The sequence below is a fragment of the Nomascus leucogenys genome, chromosome 9, assembly GCF_006542625.1.
Source record: "Nomascus leucogenys isolate Asia chromosome 9, Asia_NLE_v1, whole genome shotgun sequence".
Taxonomy (NCBI): Eukaryota; Metazoa; Chordata; class Mammalia; order Primates; family Hylobatidae; genus Nomascus; species Nomascus leucogenys.
Window position 1 is genome coordinate 95,557,335 of NC_044389.1, and position 21,785 is coordinate 95,579,119.

The 21,785-nt window shown below is 35.7% G+C and overlaps 1 protein-coding gene across 1 annotated transcript in view; it reads right to left on the minus strand.

Moving 5' to 3' along the window:
- Positions 1–19,350: 19,350 nt before the first annotated feature.
- Positions 19,351–21,785, minus strand: part of MALRD1 (MAM and LDL receptor class A domain containing 1) — a 682,931-nt gene continuing 680,496 nt past the window's right edge. The window contains exon 40 of the mRNA XM_012499583.2: positions 19,351–19,670. Within this exon, the coding sequence (XP_012355037.2) occupies positions 19,569–19,670 (102 nt within the window). The 3' untranslated portion in view covers positions 19,351–19,568. The remainder of the gene's footprint in view (positions 19,671–21,785) is intronic.

Consider the following 21,785-nt stretch of genomic DNA (forward strand, 5'->3'; position numbering starts at 1 on the left):
TGAGGTTGAGGTTGCAGTGACCCACAATCATGCCACTGCACTTTGGCCTGGGTGAGAGAGTGAGACCATCTCAAAAAAAAGAAAAAAAATCAAAAATTTTTTTTGTTACATTAATTTTTTTCTGAAAAACTTAACTTGCGATTGATTATGATTAATCCTGAATAACAGGCAATAAGCAGAGGTATCTGTAAAGAAGACATGGAAGAATTATTGGAAACCTGAAGGGATACATTTTTCTAACACATTCCTTGTCTGCATTCCCAGGTCACCATCTGCATCTGAAGTTGCATTCTTATTCTCTTATATTCTCAGACAATTCATAATATATTTCCTACACACATTATTTATGAACTAATAATGGCAAAAATGGTACGTTCTTATAATGGTAGTATTATGAACTGAATGTTTGTGTATACCCAAAATTCAAATGTTGAGGCCCTAACCTCAATGTGATGGTATTTGATTATGAGGCCTTTAGAAGATTAATTAAGATTAAATGAGGTTATGAAGGTCGAACCCTCATGATAGGATTAGTGCACTGATAAGAAGAGAAACCAGACTGGGCACGGTGGCTTGTCTGTAATTCCAGAACTTTGGGAGGCCAAGGTGCGTGGATCATCTGAGGTCGGGAGTTTGACACCAGCCTTGTCAACATGATGAAATCCCATCTCTACTAAAAATACAAAAATTAGCTGGGTGTGGTAGTGCACGCCTGTAATCCCAGCTACTTGGGAGGCTGAGGCAGGAGAATCTCTTGAACCCAGGAGGCAGAGGTTGCAGTGAGCCGAGATTGCACCACTGCACTCCAGGTTGGGCAACAGAGCAAGACTCCATCTCAAAAATAAATAAATAAATAAATAAAGAAGAGACACCATTGAGGTTGCTTGAGTGTACACAAAAAAGAGGTCATGTAAGGACAAATGGAGATCGCATCCACCTCCAAGCCAGGAGGCCTCTGAAAGAAACTTGCCTTGTTGGCCCCTTGATTTTGGACTTCTCAGCCTCGAGATGTTTGAGAAATATATGTCTGTTTTTTAAGCAACCCCATTGAGGATACATTGTTATAGCAGCCAGAACTAAGAAAAACACCAACTTATGTTGCTTAAGTTGGTATTCTTTGGTTGTTTAGCAACAGAAACTGACCTTAATAACTTAAGCAAGAAAAAAAAGACACACTGGAAGGATACCAGGGAGCTCTCAGAATTAAAGAAAAAAGCAGAACAACAAGAATCCGTGAAGAATATGATGTAGGTTTGCTTTGCGTATCGCCATATCAGGAGTAAGGTGATCATGTTTCCAGGCATTTCTCTCAGGTGCTTCACCCTTGTTCACTTCATAACCACTTTCCATTCTATGTCTTTGTTTAAGACGCAGATTCCCACTAGAGAGAACTTCATTGACCTACCTGGGATTGGTAACATTTATTTCACAATTTTATATCAATTTTTATAAGTAACTTCTGTCAAAATTATATTTTCTTTGCTGTATTCCAGTTTTTTGACATAGTAAGGCAAGTATCACAATGGAAAAAGGAGAACAATGGTATAGAATTATTTAAATCGCATGTAAATATCCTTTTTTTTTTTTTTTTTTTTTTTTTTGAGACAGAGACTCACCCTGTTCCCCAGGCTGGAGTGCAGTGGCACAATCTGGGTTCACTGCAACCTCCACCTCCTGGGTTCAAGTGATTCTCATGCCTCAGCCTCCCAAGTAGCTGGGACTACAGGTGCGTATCAACATGCCCAGCTAATTTTGGTATTTTTAGTAGAGACTGGGTTTCACCATGTTGGCCAGGCTGGTCTCGAACTGCTGGCCTCAGGTGATCCACCCACCTCGGCCTCCCAAAGTGCTGGGATAATAGGCATGAGACACCGTGCCTGGCCAAATCACATGTAAATATTTTTCTAGAAGATCTGAAATAATTTCCTTTGAAATCATCTTTGCTTTTGGATTTCTGAATGTCTGCTATAGTTATAACTCCACGATTTCTGTTATCTGTTGCCTCAATTTTTTACTGACATTTCCCTAGAAAATCATTAATTTTACCTAGGTTTTCAAATTGATTAGCCTTCATTAGTACAAATTACTTTATATAGTTTCAAAATCTGGCCAGTATTTGTAAAGCTTTTCCTTATCTCATTTCTCTTCCTGATTTTCATATTTTCTTTATTTTATTGAACTAGATGGTAGCTTATCTCTTTTATTACCATTGAAGTGCATGGGTCTCATAATCAGTTTTAATATATGCCCCTGTGTTATAATTTGTCAAATTTCCCATTTGATCTTTATTAGTCAGTTTTTAATGTAGTCCATAGGTTTGTTATTCTTTTGCCATTTTTAATTGAATTAAATACATAATTAAATTATCCTTATAACTACTGGCAAAATAAGTAAAGTGACAAATCTTCATGTGCACACATCTTTGGTGACATCTCATAAAAAGATAACTCTTTGTCACCAATCCTCAAATATATTACACAATCAAACTGTTCTTTTATCTCTTCTTATTAACAGTTGTCTCTGAGACAGATTTTAATTTTCCGTCAGGTAAATTAAGTTTCGGTTTGGTTTCTACTTGGGCCAGAATTATTTCCATTGCTTTTTGAAAAGAGAACATAATCAATTCAGGTTATGTTAATGTATTGATTTTTTTAGGATTCTTTTAATGATCAATTTTTATAAATTTTTCATGGAGCTCAGAAAGATATGTTTTTCATAGGGTGTAGATTTGTATGTGTTTCTAGACCAGCCTTATTATTTATACCTTATACACTTAAGTTTTTGATGTGTTTGATTTGCTAATGACAGGGACAACTATATTTAAATCTCTTTCTAGTATTGTTTTCTACTCAGAGGATATTTTTCTTTATATATTTAAATATTATGTGATTTGGTAAAGGGGGTTTGTGGTAGTTATGCTATCATTACTGATCATATTCTTTATAAGCATAATAAGAGCTCCCAGTAACACTTAATGATATTTCCTTGGCTTCAACTTTTTCAAATATTAATTTTCTTAATCAGAATTTGATTTTGCTGACATTTAAAAAAATATGACTTAGTTCACCACTCTACTTTCAACTTCAGTTTACATTAGGTGTACATTTTGTATACATTAAGGGTTTTTGTGTTTTTAACCAATAAATATTCTTTTTGCTTTTACTAAAATATCTATGGTATTTATAAATTTTGTTTTCTTTACTGTTATTTTTAAGAGCTGAAAGCATAAAAATTTAGAAAGCATAAAAATTAGGTCTCACCAAATACAGAATATCAACAAAGATATTGAAATTATAAAAAAGAACTAAACTGAAATTATGCAGATGAAAAATACAATAACTGAAATTTTAAAAAGATTACTCGAGGATATCAAAAGCAGATTCCAGCATGCAGAAGAAAGAAGCAGTACATTTAAAGATCATACAATTTTCTAGTATGAGAAACAGAAAGAAAAATAAATGAAAGAAAATGAATGGACTTCAGAAATCTGTGGGAACTATGAAGTACACCAACAACCACTCATGGGAGGCCCAGAAGAAGGAGGAAAAGTAAAATGGCCAGAAAGAACATATGAAGAAATATGGGCAAATATTTCTCAAATTTGATTTCAAAAAACTATACACATGCAAGAATCTCAAGAAAAACTCTAGAAGAAAACAGTATAAATCTTCTTGACCTTTCAATTGGCAAGAGTTTCTTAGATATAACATCTAACACACAACCAAGGGCAAAACATAAAGAAATCACACATTATAAAAATAAAAACAAATTGTATATCAAAGGACATGATTAAGGAAGTGAAAAGACAACCCACAGAATGGCAGAAAGTGTTTGCAAATCATCTATCTGATAAGGGTCTAGTATCCACAATATATAAGGAACACTTACAACTCAACAATTTAAAAATAAGTCCATGAAAAATGGCCAAAGTATTTGAGTAGACAGTTTGTTTCTGGAGCTCCCAGCTAAACTGAGGTTCTAGTACTAGAGAAGCTAGCAACCCTCCCGTAACAAAATACGAAGAAGAGCTAGATGTGGTTGTTTACTCTGTGCTTTTCATGGGATACTTCTTTTACCTGGCGGGTGATCTGAAGCCTTGTTGTCCAACCTGTGACTAGGGGATTGTCTCTCACATGGGAAACCTGTTTATACTGGCAGATGCCCTTGTGCCTCTTCTGCAATGTGTCAAGTTTATGCTTCTCTGACTAAGGCTCTGGGGCTAGGAACCTGACCTCGTGTTCTCTTCTGGTGTCCCAGAGAAAGCTCAACCTGGAGCAACCCTTGGTCCTTTAGGTGGAAGGCGCAAATTTAATACACCACCACAATAGGGAACAAGTTCAAAGGTTTTTACTTACAGATCCTGGTCAAGGAGGGCATAATGACTCAGAAGGGTGGTCCTTTATCCCTGTATCATGTAGGCAGGAATGAAGAGTCAGGCAGAAAGAGAATGAGCTCATGAGAGTATATATGAGGAAATAGGGTGTGGATCACTTTAAGTTTGTGGGCAAATGCTTGAATAGTGCATTTAAAGGAAGTGGCAGGAAAGAGGGAATCCCAGTCTCCTAGACAGAAAAGGCAATCCTAAGTTTTCATCTCTGGCCACCAGCTTGAGTAATTTGAGTGTGGTCTAGACTGGACACTGTGTCAAGGGTAAATGAGTCCTGCTTCTGGTGTGAGAAAGTTAAACTTGTATTGAAAATGGACACAGGTGCAACATAAAATTTTAAGAATTCATTACACAGTTCTCCAAAGAAGATATACAAATGGCTAACAAGCACATGAAAAGATTCCCAACATTATTAGTCATTAGAGAAATCCAACTTAAAACCACAAAATACCACTTTATCACCACTAGGGTGGCTACAATAAAAAATATGGATATTAACAAATCTTTGTGACAATATGGAGAAACTGGAAACCTCATGCATTGCTGGTAAGAATGTAAATAATGCAATCAATGTGGAAAATAGTTTGGTGATATCTGAAGAAGTTAAAAAATATAACCCAGTAATCTTACTCCTTGATATATACACAAGATAATTGAAACTATTTGCTCACACAAAAACTTATGCATGAATGTGCATAGCAGACCTATTCATAATAGCTGAAAAGTGGAAATAATCCATTTTATCAACTGATGAATGTACAAACAAAATGTGACATATCTATACCATATAAATATATCCATATATCTATATATTACTCAACAATAAATAGTATTAAAGTACTAGAACATCCTACAACATTGATAATCTTGAAAACATTAGCTAAGTGAAAGAAGCCAGACATAGTCACATATTATATAAGTTCCCTAATTTTCTGTGAATTCTGCAGAGAAGTAGATAATTTCGTCTATATTAAGTATCTAGAATAGGGAAATCTACAAAGACAGAAAGTGCATTACCGATTGTCAGATAATGTGGGAAAGGGAGAATCGGGAATAAGGGCTCACAGATACGGAATTTGTTTTTGAGGTGATAGAAACATTCTGGGATTAGATTGTGGTAACAGATGCACAAGATGAGAATATATATAAAAATCACTGAATTTTATAATTTATATAGGGGTAATAAGGCTGTTGTTTTCTGTAAGTTCTTGGATGATGATTCATTTAGGCAGGAACCCTGTTAATGGGGGTAAACCTCCTAGAGATAGTAGAATTAGTGGAATTATAGGTGTCAACCACGCTCATTTGTTTCGGGCGTGAGATAGTGACAGGGTTGTGGTGCTTATACTCAGGTTGAGTGCTAGAAATGTGGTTGTTGTTAAGATAAGGTAAATAATCAGGTTTAGGGTGGTAATATTTGGGTTATAAATCAGTGCTGCTATTATTCAGCCTATGTGAGTGATTGAGGAGTAGGCCAGGATTTTACACAGTTGTGTTTCATTAAGTCTCCCTCAACTGCGCACCCTAATGGATAGGATTCTGATAGATAGGAGGATGTTCATGTTTGTTGATGGGAAAATTTGAAACATAACTGAGAAAGGGGCTAGTTTTTGTCATATCAGGAGAAGTATACTGGACATTAGAGAGATTCCTTGGGTTACCTCTGAGACTCAGAAGTGAAGGGGGGCTATTCCTAGTTTTATTACTAGGGCCACTATTATTAAGAATGAGAATTGATTGATAGTGTTTATAACTGCTCATTGTCTGGAAGCCAGGTTATTGGGAGGGATGTCTATCATGAGAATTATAGATGTGCTTGCTTGTGTAAGGAAATATTTGGTGGCTGCTTCTGTAGAGCAGGGATTTATTTTTTAAATTAAGATTGGAGTAAGGCTAGTTTGTTTATTTCTAGGCCTGTTCAGGTGAGAAATCAGTGTGAGCCTAGCATTGTGATAAGAGTTCCTGTGAAAATAGTAAGAGAAATGCTAAGTTGAGCTAAGGGATTAATTAGTACGGGAAGGATGTAACCTCCATTTGTGAGGTATGGGCCCGATAGCTTATTTAGCTGATCTTGCTCTAGGACGTGGTGTAATAGGTAGCGCAGAGAATTTTGGATTCTCAGGGGTAGGTTCAATTCCTATAGAACCTAGGAATTATTTCAAATCCTAGAAATAAGAGGATTTTAACCTATATTGTTTACTCTATCAAAGTAATTCTTTTGTCAGACATATTTCCTATGTTTGGGGTGGGATGCTGGAAATTAAGACAGGCATTGAGATACGTCATATGCAAAAATGCTAGTGTAAGTGGTAGGTTTGTTAAGATGGCAGAGCCCAGCAATTGCATAAAACCTAAAACTTTATAATCAGAAGTTCAACTCCTCTCCTTAACAATATGCCTATAATTAACCTTCTCCTTATCCCCACTCTTACCGTTATAGCGTTCCTCGCACTCATCGAACGAACAATTTTAGGCTATATACAACCACACAAAGGACCCAACATTGTAGGTCCCTATCGCCTGCTTCAACCATTCATTGATGCAATAAAACTTTTCACCAAAAAACCTTTACCGCCCTCAATATCTACTATTACCCTTTATATTATTGCTTCAACCCTAGCCCTTTCTACCGCTCTCCTCTTACAAAGTCCCCTCCCCACGGAGGTTGAATTATGCTCCAAGGTCACCGCAACCAAATTTTTTAATGCAGGGATAGTAGGCTAGGGCCTCTAGGCTTGTTTGAGTTTTTATTTGCATTAATGAATTAAAGCTCCATAGGGTGTTCTTGTCTTACTTGTTTATATCTGCCTCTTCATGGATAGGTCAATTTCACTGATTAAAAGTAAGAGACAGCTGAACCCTTGTGTGGCCATTCATACAAGTCCCTATTTAGGGAACAAGTGATTATGCTACCTTTGCACAGTCAGGATACTATGGCCATTGAACATATATCACTGGGCAGGCAGTGCCTTTAATACTGGTAATGTTAGAGGTGATGTTTTTGGTAAACAGGCAGGGTAAGATTTGCTGAATTCCTTTTACTTTTTGTAATCTTTCCTTAGAGCATGGCTATGTTGGGTTAACAGTGTAAATAATAGGGTTCTTATTATATCGTTTATTAATATTAGGCTGTTAACTATCAGTGGGTTATTCCGGTCTGATGTAAGCTTACGCAATGGAGAATGTCTTCATGTTACTCGTATAATAGGCTAAATGGTAAATATTACGGTATATGAATTATCTGAACTTAAAAAAATCAAAATACCTAGTTTCATGAATTATTCACATAAATCATGGTTGTGTAATAGCCTGTAAGTCAAAAAGTAGGTCATTGTCAAGATCTCCTTTTCATATTTTCTTTCGTAATTTCACCACCTAGACTTGCACACCTAAATACTGTATTCCTAATATATATGTTTTTGCATCTACCCTCTTTCCTGAACACTATATTTGTGAGATTCAACACTGTTGCATGTACTGTAGTTTGTTCATTCTATTGTTCTATTTTATTACTATGCTATACTTAATGTATTATACACACACACAACTGACAGATACTTGGATTTTTTCCTATTTATCATAATGTGGTAATCATTATTCTTATATATGTCTCTCAATCCACATATGTATGCAATTTTGTGTACTGGTTGCACATTTTATTGGAGACATATACATATAAAATTCCTGGATTCACATATGTATGGCATTCCTGAAGGGGGTGAATGGTGGGTTATGAGGTAGCCATATGCTCAGCTTTAGAAGATAATGACACATTTACACTCTTAGCAGCAGGTATGAAAATCTAGTTGCTTCATTTCCTAGGCATTGTCAACAGTTTGTTGGCAGCATCCTTGGTATTTGCCAGTTGTCTTAGTCAACTTGGGCTATTGTAACAAAACACCATAGTCTGGTGGCTTAGACAACAGAAACGTGTTTCTTAGTTATGGAAGCTGGGATGTCTAAGATCAACATGCTAACAGGGTAGGTTTCATTTTGGAAACTCCTCTTGGCTTTAGGCAGCTGCCATCTCATTGTGTGCTCACATGATCTATTTTTTTTTGCATGCATGGCATAATGGAGAGCGAGACAGAGAAACAGAGAGAGACAGAGAAAGACAGAGGCAGGGAGAAAGAGAAAGAGAGAAAGAGACAGAGAGGGACACAGAGAGAGGTTTCTCTGGGTCTCTCATAAGGCCACTAATCCCATCATGGTGGCCCCACTCTCATGACCTCAGCTAACATTAGTTACCTCACAAATGCCCCATTTCCAAATGCTATCACATTGGGGGTTAGGACTTAACACATGAATCTGGGAAGACACAGTCAGTCCATAACACTAATATTTAGTATTGTCAGTCTTCTTACATTTTAGCCATTCTGCTTGGCAAGCAGTGGTATGTATGAACCTAGTATCTAGTGCTATCTAGTTCTACATTTAATTTGGATTTGCCAGATAATTTACAAGGTTGGAATGTATTCATATGATTATTTGCTCATTTTGTTTTGTGAATTTCATGTTCAAGTATCTTGCTAACTTTTCTATTGCTTTTTTCTTATGGATTTAGAGTTTAAAAAAAAATACGTTCTGGCCAGGCATGGTGGGTCATGCCTGTAATCCCAGCACTTTGAGAGTCCAAGGCAGGAGAATCACTTGAGACCAGGAGTTTGAGACCAGCCTGAACTACATACTGAAGTACTGTCTCTCCAAAAAAATAAAATAAAAAAATAAAAAGCACACACCAGTAGTTCCAGCTACTCTGGAGGCTGAGGCAGGAGGACTGTTTAAGCCAAGGAGATTGAGGCTGCAGTAAACCATGATTGCACCGTTGCACTCAAGCCTGGGTGACAGAGTAATAAAAATATATTCTTTGTATATGTATCTTATTAGTTTTATGTAGTTCACTCTTTTATATCTCTTAATGGCATCTTTTGTTGAACAGAAGTGTCTAAATTTAATATCATCCAATTTATTAATCTTCTATGGTTAATTCTGTGCTCATTTAGGAAATCTTCCTCTTATGGAGATAATAATCATATTTTTGTATATATTATATTCTAGGTCATTCTAGGAGATTTACTGTTATGTCTTTCACATTTAGATGGACAGATGCTCCTCCACTTATGATGGGGTTACATCCTGATAAACACATTGCAAATTGAAAATATCATAAGCCAAAAATGCATTCAACACATTCAACTTACCAAACTTCATAGCTAGGCCTAGTCTACTCTAGACATGCTCAGAACACTTACATTAGCCTACAGTTGGACAAAATCATGTAACAAAAAGCTTATTTCATAATAAATTGTTGAATATTTCATGTAACTTATCAAATACCATACAGAAAGTGAAAAACAATGGTTGTGTGGGTACTCAAAGTACAGTTTCTACTGAATATTCCTTTCACAGAATTGTAAAGTCAAAAAATCCTAAATGAAACCATCATAAATTGGGGAACATTTGTTCAATAAAGCCCACCTGGAATTGATATTCACATAAAGTAGGTGGGGGATGTCAGGTTTCACTAATTTTTCTGCATGGAAACAAAGCTTTAGCCCGTCATTCAAAATGCCCTTTCTGCACTATTTTGCAGTGCCCCATTTGTGGGAAATCAGATATCCCTCTGTGTGGCTGTCTGTTTCTGGAATCTCTACTCTTTCTCTTTGGTTTGTCTATCTTTATAGATAGACAATATCACAGTGTGAAAATTATAACTTCATATATGATCTTCAATAAAGAATTCCTCACACCACATTCTTCAAGACTTTCTTGGCTAATTTTAGGTCACTGCATTTCCTTATAGATTTTAGAATCAGTGCCTCAGGACTTTAATATCTGGCAGAAATTTGGTAAGAATTTAATTGAATCTTTACAGATCAATTTGAAAAAAATACATTGTATATGTCTCTATATGTCTTCTTTAATATCTCTCATTAAAATTTTTAAGTTATATGTGTCTTTTGTAAAATTTATTCTGATGTATTTTTAACTTATGATTTTACTTAATAATTTTATATTTGTTTCAAGATCTATAGAATTCAATTAAACATTATATATTAATTGCCTAACTAACAAAACTGCTAAAGTCAATAATTAATTTATTAACCTTGAGATTGTTCTAAACTTTCTGTGTAACCAATCATACCATCTGTAAATAATTACAGTATTGTTTTTCCTTTTCAGTTCTTATACCTTATATTTCTTTGCCATGTCTTATTTTCTCACTAAGATACCCAGTGAGCAGTTAAAATATCTTGAAAGAAGTGGCAATAGTGAGTATACTTGGCTTATTCCTCATATCAAAGTGAAAGTTTTCAACATTTTACCATTAAATATAGCTGTGAGTTTTTTTTGCAGATGCCTTTTATCATATTAATAATGTTAACTTTCCTTAATTTCCTAGTTTTCTAAAAATTTTTATTATGAACAGATGTATTTTACCAAACGTTTTCTATGCACCTATTATAATTATCATGTACTTTTTTCTCATTCCACTAATGTGTTGAGTTACACTGAGGTCTTAAGTTAAACCAAACTTGCATTCATGGAGTAACTATAAAAACAGATATATATATATACATAATATATATAATATATAATATTATATATTATATATACACACATACACTTATATATATTTGGTTATTCACATATATCATATATCTATATTATATATATTACTTCATATCATGTATTACATAATATATATTATATGTACACAATGCTTCACATTTGTGTTTATATGTAACATTGGCCTAAAATTTTTCTTTCTTACAATGTCTTTGTCAGGGTTTGTATCAAAACTATGCTGTACTCATGACATGTACTGGGAAGTAATACATCTTTTCCTATTCTTTGAAAGTACTTGTAGAAGTTGGTCAATTCTTAAATGTAATTAAATTAAATTAATTAAGTGTGATTCTTTTTTTTTTTTTTTTGAGACAGAGTGTTGCTCTGTCACTCAGGCTGGAGGGCAGTGCCATGATCTCAGTTCACTGCAAGCTCTGCCTCCCAGGTTCACGCCATTCTCCTACCTCAGCCTCCCAAGTAGCTGGGACTACAGGCGCCCGCCACCACGCCTGGCTAATTTTTTTGTGTTTTTACTAGAGACACGGTTTCACCACGTTAGCCAGGATGGTCTCGATCTCCTGACCTCATGATTCGCCCATCTCAGCCTCCCAAAGTGCTGGGATTACAGGTGTAAGCTACTGCGCCCAGTCAAATGTGATTAATTCTTAAAAGTTGCTAGTGACAGAAGAGGAATTAAAAGAAATTAAAGAATGTATAAGCAAAAACTCAGTTGTATGTAAGAAAACCCAATACCCCCTGAAGAAGAGAAAGAGCTGGAGTCCTTTAAAATTAACTGCCTGTTTTTCTGTGGCTAGTGAGCCTTATCTCTCCCTTTCCCAGGCATTGTGAAGACCCTGTTTCTCTAGCTGTGCAGCTGCAAGGTCACTAGGCAGATAAACTCAAATCATAAAACATGTTGTTCCTTGAAAAGTAAGAAATGATGCAATGCATGTCTTAATTGAATAACTGTCTTTGTTTCTCACTTCTGTAATATGCTTCCCCCTGCACAGATCTCCCCCCACCCCACAAAATGCTTGAAAGGTAACTGGACTCTTTGTTCGGGGCTCAGTCCTTTGGATGTTAATCCGACTGGGTGGGTGCACCTAAATAATTAAATAATTCCTCCTCAACCCCTCGGTCTCTCTGATTCCTTAATTATGCCGCTGCAGTGAAACTTACGAACTTAGAGTTTGTTGAAGGAAGATTATTTAACATGAATCAATTACTTTGTTATAGGACTACTTAGCTCTCATATTTCTTACGTTTGTTTTAGAAAACTTTCATTTTTCAGAAATTTATTTCCACTGAATTTTGATTATTTTTGCCATAAAGCTTTTCAATAAACAACATCTTACTAATCCTCTTAATGTTTGTAAGATCTGGGGTGATTATATCATTTTTATTTCTGACATTGGCTATTTGTGCATTGTCTTTTTTCTCTGATTTTTAAGTGTTTATTATTCATTTTGTAATTTGTTTTTGCCAGAGGTTTATCAATTTTTGTTTCATCAAGGATTTATCACTGTTTTCATAAAAGCGATATTTAGTTTTGTTTACTGACTTTATATGTGTTTCTGTTTTATTAATTTCTTACCTTGTATGCTTGAAAAAACTCCAGTACTGATGAGAGAATAATTATGAGGCCGGCATCTAGAAGGCAGATGTCCTAGGAGGATAGATGGGCAATGGCCACGTTATACACATTGTTTGTTACTCAGCTGTCATCTCACTTCCTCACTGCCTTATCTTACTTCTTTCACTATAAAAATTATTTACAAAGATTTGTTGAACAAATTAACAGCAAGTCAAGTTTTGTCACAGTGACTAAATCTTTTCCTTAACCATTAGTTTATGGTTATTAATAGATTAAATATTTACTTAATAGTTTTAGTAAGAAACTGGATTAAAAAACTAGATTTGTCATTGCTGATCTATTAGGATGGCATTTCTTTTATGGGCCCTAAATTATATTACATTGACTGCAGATAATTATGCTAATTTACTGAGCAGATTTCTCAGTAACAAAACTCTGGATAGATATTATGAAGTTTCAAGGAAGTTACCTCTAAAAAAGCCAGATCAGGCCTAAATAAATAAGCAAAAATTTAAATAATTAGAAAAACAAAAAACTCTTTATTATTGCTTCTCCATTCTAGAGAAGAAAACGTGCTTTTTAGAGCACTTTACTTTCTCAGAATATTTAATGACATATATCACTGTGAATTTTTAAGTAGATCCTTAAATATTATAATCATTTACTTTTTGTTCATGCATACTCAAATTGATTCACAGATACACAGTTCTTTAATTCAAGATATAGCTTGTACCTAGTTTCATTAAAATTTCACAAGTGGATACTTGTACAAAGTGGTGCCTTTTCACTTGCAATTAATTATTTAAAGAGTAGGTTCTTGAGTTTGATGATTACTTGCTTTAGGTACTAACCCTTGCATTGGTTTTATAGACATATTAACAATGAAATGCAAAGCATTTTGCAAGTTGACACAAAGAAAAGCAGAATAACATTAAGAATTGCAAAGCTGTCATTGGTTTGACATTGAAATATACACTTAACATTTGATTTTTTTTAAAAGGCCATTAGGGAAAAAAAAAAGTCCAGTCTTTTTATATTTCATGATGAATTTTCCCTGGTTTTTATTTATAGGAATGAAACTTAAGACTACTTACTACAAAAAACATTCCCCAGGATATAGTAATTGGTTTATTTAAACGCATACCCTTAAAAGCCAAACACAATGCAATTAGTATTTCAAGGAGAACGTGAATCTTCAGTTCTTAGTGTGATAAATATGAAAAATGATTGAAGAACAGGAAGCTAAAAAGGGAAAAGCAAATTCTTACATAGTTTTTTCAATGTTCCATCTAAATATAAAAAGGAATATTCAAAGATGATATGGATATAATAGAATGACATAACACATTTATATTGTGAGAAATGAACTTCATGTACATATGCTTTCAGCTCAATATCCTTTGCATTATTTTTAATTTATTATCATGTGAAAATTGGCTGTTTCTGGTTAAAATACACATACTGGGAAATAATCAGAGCACCAATTAGATTAATAAAGATTACTCTACTTTTTTTTTTTTTTTTTTTTTTTTTTGAGACGGATTCTCGCTCTGTTACCCAGGCTGGAGTGCAGTGGCGCGATTGTGGCTCACTGCAAGCTCCGCCTCCCGGGTTCATGTCATTCTCCTGCCTCAGCCTCCCGAGTAGCTGGGACTACAGGTCCCCGCCACCACGCCTGGTGAATTTTTTTTTTTGTATTTGTGGCAGAGATGGGGTTTCACTATGTTAGCCAGGATGGTCTTGATCTCCTGACCTTGTGATCTGCCCGTCTTGGCCTCCCAAAGTGCTGGGATTACAAGCGTGAGCCACTGTGCCTGGCCTACTGTACTATTTATAGTACATTATTTCAACATTGTTCTAAGCTAATGCTCACCAAAAGAACTTATTGGGATGATGACAATGTTCTCTAGTTGCCCAATATAGTAGCTACTGGCACATTTAGCTACTGAGCACTTGGAATGTAGCTAGTGTGTCTGAGGAACTACATTTTAGATTTTAATTTTATTGACAGATGGAATCTAATTAAACTAAAGAGCTTCTGCACAGCAAAAGAAGCTATCAACAGAGTAAATAGACAACCTGCAAATGGAGAAAATTTTTATAAACTATGCATCTGACAAAGGTCTAATATCCAGAATCTATAAGGAACTTAAACAAATTTACAAGAGAAAAACAAACCCCATTAAAATGTAGGCGAAGGACATGAACAGACTCTTCTCAAAAGAAGACATACATGCAGCCAACAAGCATATGAAAAAAAAGCTCAACATTGCTGATCATTAGACAGACGCACATCAAAACCACAATAAGATACTATCTCACAACACTCAGAATGGCCATTATCGAAAAGTCAAAAAATAACTGGAAAGATGTTGACGAGGTTGCAGAGAAAAAGGAATGCTTACGCACTCTTGATAGGAGTGCAAATCAATTCAACCATTGTGGAAAGCAGTGTGGTGATTCCTCAAAGAACTAAAAACAGAACAACCATTTGACCCAGAAATCCCATTATGAGAGATATACCCAAAGGAATATAAATTGTTCTATTATGAAGACACATGCATGCATACATTAATTGCAGCACTTTTCATAACAGCAAAGACATACAATCAACCTAAAGGCTTGCCAATGGTAGACTGGATAAAGAAAATGTGGTACATATACACCATAGAATAGTATGCAGCCCTAAAAAAGAATGAGATCATGTCCTTTACAGGAACATGGGTGGAGCTAGAAACCATTAACCTTAGCAAACTAACATGGGAACAGAAAACAGAATATGCTTAAGGGGACGCATATTATCACTTATAAGTGGGAGCTAAATGATGAGAACACAGAGTGGGAACAACAGACACTGGGGCCTAGTGCAGGATAGAGGATAGGGGGAGGGAGAGGATCAAGAAAAATAACGAATGGGTCCTAGGCTTAATACCTGGGTGACAATCTGTACAACAAACACCCATGACACAAATTGACCTACATAACAACCCTGCACATAAAAGTTTAAAAATATATACATAATTTTAATGAATTTAAATTTCAAATTAAATAGCCACATGTGGCTAGTTACTACAGTAGTATATGGTATGTTATTTACATTTACATGAGTTAAAATACATGAAATACTTAGAACAGTATTTGGGAGATAATCCATACTTACTTGTGTTTCTTGTTGCTATTGTTATATGATTTTATGCTTAAAGTATGTTTTGGAAAATAGGTTGTATAATTGTGGGCACTGTACACTGCTGGTTTTCCCTTCTTACACCTTTGCCTATTTTTACAATCACAAAGGTGCAAACTTGGACTTATGCCAAAAAGTTTTCCAAAGAAAAATGACGCAAAGAAAACTAAATTCTTCATTTCTGAATCTCATTTCAAATAAAGAAAACTGAACAGGGGCACTGAACCTATTTTACATATTGGATAAGAAAAATCAGTTTTATTCTTTTAGTTTCACAGAATTGCAATCTGTATTTATAACACCTTACTAACTACTTGCTTTAAGCAGTTTAGGGTGCATATAACTTGCACCTGCAGAAAAATTTAAATACTCTTAAGAGTACTCTCCTTTGGGTGTATACCCAGTAATGGGATTGCTGGGTCAAATGCTATTTCTGGTTCTAGACCTTTGAGGAATTGCCACAGTGTCTTCTGCTATGGTTGAACTAATTTGCACTCCCAACAACAGGGTAAAAGCATTCCTATTTCTCCACATCCTCTCCAGGATCTGCTGTTTCCTGAATTTTTAATGATCGCCATTCCAACTGGCGTGAGATGGTATCTCATTGTGGTTTTAATTTGCATTTCTCTAATGACCAGTGATGATGAGCTTTTTTTCATATGTTTGTTGACTGCATAAATGTCTTCTTTTGAGAAGTGTCTGTTCATATCCTTTGCCTACTTTTTGATGGGGTTGTTTTTTTCTTGTAAATTTGTTTAAGTTCCTTGTAGATTCTGGATATTAGCCATTTGTCAGATGGATAGATTGCAAAAATTTTCTCCCATTCTGTAGGTTGTCTGTTCACTCTGATGATAGTTTCTTTTGCTGTGCAGAAGGTCTTTAGTTTAATTAGATCCCATTTGTCAATTATGGCTTTTGTTGCCATTGCTTTTGGTGTTTTAGTCATGAAGAAGACTTTGCCCATGCCTATGTCCTGAATGGTATTGCCTAGGTTTTCTTCTAGGGTTTTTATGGTTTGAGGTCTAACATTTAAGTTTTTAATCCATCTTGAGTTAATTTTTGTATAAGGTGTAAGGAAGGCGTCCAGTTTCAGTTTTCTGCATATTACTAGCCCATTTTCCCAACAGCATTTATTAAATAGGGGATCCTTTCCCTATTGCTTGTTTCTGTCAGGTTTGTCAAAGATCAGATGATTGTAGATGTGTGGCATTATTTCTGAGGCCTCTGTTCTGTTCCATTGGCCTATATGTCTGTTTTGGTACAAGTACCATACTGTTTTGGTTACTATAGCCTCGTAGCATAGTTTGAAGTCAGGTAGCATGATGCCTCTAGCTTTATTCTTTTTGCCTAGGATTGTCTTGGCTATACAGGCTCTTTTTTGGTTCCATATGAAATTTAAAGTAGTTTTTTTCTTATTCTGTGAAGAAAGTCAATGGTAGCTGGATGGGGATAGCATTTAATCTATAAATTACTTTGGGCAGTAAATCATTCTACTATAAAGACACATGCACACATATGTTTATTGCAGCACTATTCACAATAACAAAGACTTGGAACCAACCCAAATGCTCATAATTGATAGACTGGATAAAGAAAATGAGGCACATATACACCATGGAATACTATGCAGCCATAAAAATGAATGAGTTCATGTCCTTTGCAGGGACATGGATGAAGATGGAAATCATCATTCTCAGCAAACTAACACAGGAACAGAAAACCAAACACCACATATTCTCACTGATAAGTGGATGTTGAACAATGAGAACACATGAGCACAAGGAGAGAACATCACACACTGGGACCTGTTTGGGGGGGGAGGGGCTAGGGGAAGGAGAGCATTAGGGCAAATACTTAATGTAGATGAGTGGTTGATGGGTGCAGCAAATCACCATGGCACATGTATACCTATGTAACAAACCTGCACGTTCTGCACATGTATCCCAGAACTTAAAGTAGAATTAAAAAAAAAAAAAAAGAGTACTCTCACTTCTGTTCTTTGTTGATTTTCTGTCACTAACCTGTATTTGGGGCTCCTTATATGTCATGAATTCTCTCAACATCCCTGTGAAGCAGGCCAGTTGAAGTTGTAGAATAATCATTATCTTTTGTGTAAGGAATTGCATTTTCCTACATTTTTCATGTAGTAGCCTCAAGTTCTTTACTGAGACCATAGCTGAATTTTAATCCTATTCTTTTAAAAAGAATACTGTATGCTTAAGCAAAGATTCTGAATCTATGTGGATAACATTAGTAGTTTTAAGCTAAAACAAATGCAACTTTCAAAAGTGCATATGTCCCACAATGCCAAGATTCAGACTGAGTCAAGGACAAGAACAACACTTGCTACTACTACTGACCTTTCCTTGTGTGAATACTTCTGAAATCAAAAACGTTGATGTCGATATGAAACCAGCAATTAGAAAAAGATAATACAGAGCAAAGGAATAATGCATTCAAAAAATTAATTTAGATAAAATTTGAGATTAATTTACTGCAAGATTGATGAGAAATAATATTTCCCCGCCAGTCTGTACTTTTACAAAAGGCACTAATAGAATAATGAAACTTACATGGTGTACAACTGACTTTCTATTCGGCTTAGAAATGTCCCAGATTATTATGTGGTAGTGACTCCCGGCTTTTTCTCCTCTTCAACCCCTTCAGGGAAAAGGCTGGGCAGATTGCTAATCCATACTATCTAAATCCACTGAAATGATTGCAGGGCACATGACTAGAGAGAGGAACATTTCTTTCCTTTAGATGCTGATTGCTGCCTAATAGATAACATCTCCTTCACCTTTCCTAACTTCAATTTCATTTAAGAACCTACCGTCATCTGCTTCACAAGGTGCTTCACAGATACTCTCAGCACCAGGGGGTATAAGTAAAGGGTTCCAGCCAATCATGGTGGCCTCATCGCCTTTGAAGCGATTGGCTTAGCCTGAGCTCCACGTTTATGCTGGCCAGTAAGAAGAATGCTGTGGAGGGAAGTGCGTGGGGGAAGGGATTTTTTTGCTGGTAAAAAAATGAAAAGCAGAAAGAAATGGGCCTTTCTCTGCCTCTGGACTTTACTGCGAACACAACGATGCTGCAGATCATGGAGCACTCATCTAACCTGTAGGGGAGCTAGCCTGAGAGCACAGGCTGGGAAGTGAAACTCATCAACCGATGAGGTCCTTATTGGGGTCATGGAAGTGTTACAACGACCATCCTAAGAGGGGCTACATCTCCTAATTTCTTGGTTTGTGGGGTAATGATTGCCACATGATTCAAGACATTCGCTTGGGGAGTTTTCAGTTTCTTGTAGCTACAAGCTTCTTAACTCATACATTTAGCATTATTTTTATGTCTATAGAAAAGTATTAAGTAATTTTTTGAAAAAGGCAAGAATAGGAGGATAATTTATCACAAGTGCTGGAACAACTTATGATTATGTTGCCTTGGATTTCTTTGATTTGTCCATTTCTGCCCGTGTATATACCAAGTCAGTTCACCTGTGTTTCTAAGCTATACGGCAAATACATAGCATTTTAAAACTTCTTTATATTCAGAATCTGAAACAAATTGATTCATGATTTAAAAAAAAGATAAAATCAAAGAAAGACAAGAAACTTGATTAAGTAGAAATTTTATTAAAATATTCAGATGTTCAGTGAAGATAAGGTACTGATTCTGATTCCGTATAAACATTCTCTATATTCTGCAAGAAAATTCATTCATAAATGTTATAATTACACTGGCATTTACAATCCTTTCTCTTTTTACCATTGTAGAAGATGAGTTTCTATCAAATTGTGGAGACTTCAATTTTCTAGAAACTACACGTTGGATCAGACTTGGTCTCGATGCTGCTGTTTAAGATGATGTGACAGGGTCTCCACGCTTCCTGGTGTTGTGCCATATAATGGGTTTGAGAAGGAATAGACAGAACTCTGACGAAGAAAAACACATTTGAAAGGGTGGAATTTTAGGCAATAAAATAAGAAACCTCTATAAAGATCACGCAGAATGCAGCAAAGGTCCTAATGGATTTTCACTGGAGTAATAACTAGAATATCCCTGACTCTTCTTCCAGCACCTACAGCCAACACTGCTTGAGTTTCTGACACAAGCCTAGATTCCACGTATCCTGGGGTCCTCAGGACTTAGGCACCACTGCCTCACCTCTAGTGGGGTGGGGAAATGCAGTGACCAATATTTTGACTACTTCTTTCTCTGGTGCTGGTTTCACTAAGCCTTCTGTATTGAATATAGTTAGGTTAGACAAAACAAAACAAAACCAATGGCTTTAAGTAAATAAAGGCATTTTATATAAGTTTAAATGCCATTTCATTTAAGTTTCCTGTAAACTATAATTATATAGTTTACAGGAAAATCTAAAATGTGTGAAATTCTATAGGACAAGCAATCTGGCTTCTTCAACAAATAATGTGCAAGAAAAAAAAAATAAGAGAGAATGGAACCTAGAGATGAAAAGAGATTTAAGAGACATATCTACCCATTTGGATGCATGTACCTTCTAAAATTTCTGATTTTTAAAATATAGCAACAACAAAACCCCAACAGAAAACCTTTTAGGTTTTAATGAGACAATTGGGGTAGGTTGAACACTGAATGCTTGATGGCCTCAAGACATTCTTGTTAAATGTTTAGGTATGATCCTGCAGTTATATTTGTAAAAGTTCTTGTCCTTTAAAAACACAACTGAAGTCTTTACAGTTGAAATTAAATGATATTTGAGATTTATTTGGAAACCTTCTGGAGGGTGAGGAAATGGAGGGCAGTAGAGGTGAAACAACAATGACCACGGTTGATAGTCCTTGAAGCTGGCTGATGGGCACGTGGCAGTTGCTTACAATGAATATTGCCATGAATACTGGCATGAATATTGGCATGAATTGCCAACGGATGTTGCCATGAATATTCTCTCCATTTCTGTATCAGAATGTGAGAGTTTTCTCCAATAATTTAAAACATAGTTTGAAAGATAGACTTAAAGAAGTCTATCTTTCTGATGATGGGGAAAGTAGACCTAGTTTAATTAACACAAAGTCATTTGTTTCTGAAACAACAGAAATCAAAATAGCCACAAAGGTCAGGAGATATGCCAGGATTTCTTCTTTAGCCATTCATAATGAAAGGAAAACAGAAAATGAAAAAGGAATTTTTCTTTTATCGAAATAGAAAATAAACACAAATCACTTCTGAGGTGCTCTCAAGCCATCCACTGTGCCACCACACTCACACACAGTGGAAACCATCTTGAAAGCAGGTTGAAAGGTGGGTCTTTGATGGAGGCCCCTTCCTGTACTTGCTGAGAAGTACAAATCTGAATGCAACAGAACCCATCTCAGTAGAAAGTAGAGAATCCATAACACGTACCAACCCACTTTTTAGTTACTATAAGTTTATGAGGCACTAATACAAAAAATATAAAATTTAAAAGATCTCACTTTAATTCCTTATCTCATGTGTATCTTTCAGACAGTAAAAGTTAAACTAAGCTGAGATAAAAAATATTAAATGTTCTGGCCAGGCACAGTGGCTTACGCCTGTAATCCCAGCACTTTGGGAGGCCAAGGAAGGTGGATCACCTAAGGTCAGGAGTTCGAGATCAGCCTGGCCAACATGGTGAAACCCTGTCTCTACTAAAAATACAAAAATTAGCTGGGTGTGGTGGCCGGCACCTCTAATCCCAGCTACTCAGGAGGCTGAGGCAGGAGAATCACTTGAACCCAGGAGGTGGAGGTTGCAGTGAGTCGAGATCACGCCATTGCACTCCAGACTGGATGACAAGAGTGAAACTCTGTCTCAAAAAATAAATAAATAATAGATTTTCTTTCCCTAGTAAAAATGAAAATATATTTATATTACACCATCCTATTTTGTCAAAAAGATATGTTACATTTGTTTTCTTAAATGTGTATGTGTTTTTTTATCCATGAAGCAGGTCTACCTTTTCATTTTTACTCTGTCTTCATTTACTTGTCGAATCATCTAAATTCATTTTCTCTGTGCTTTAGGAAATCATTTACTTGCTGTTTTCA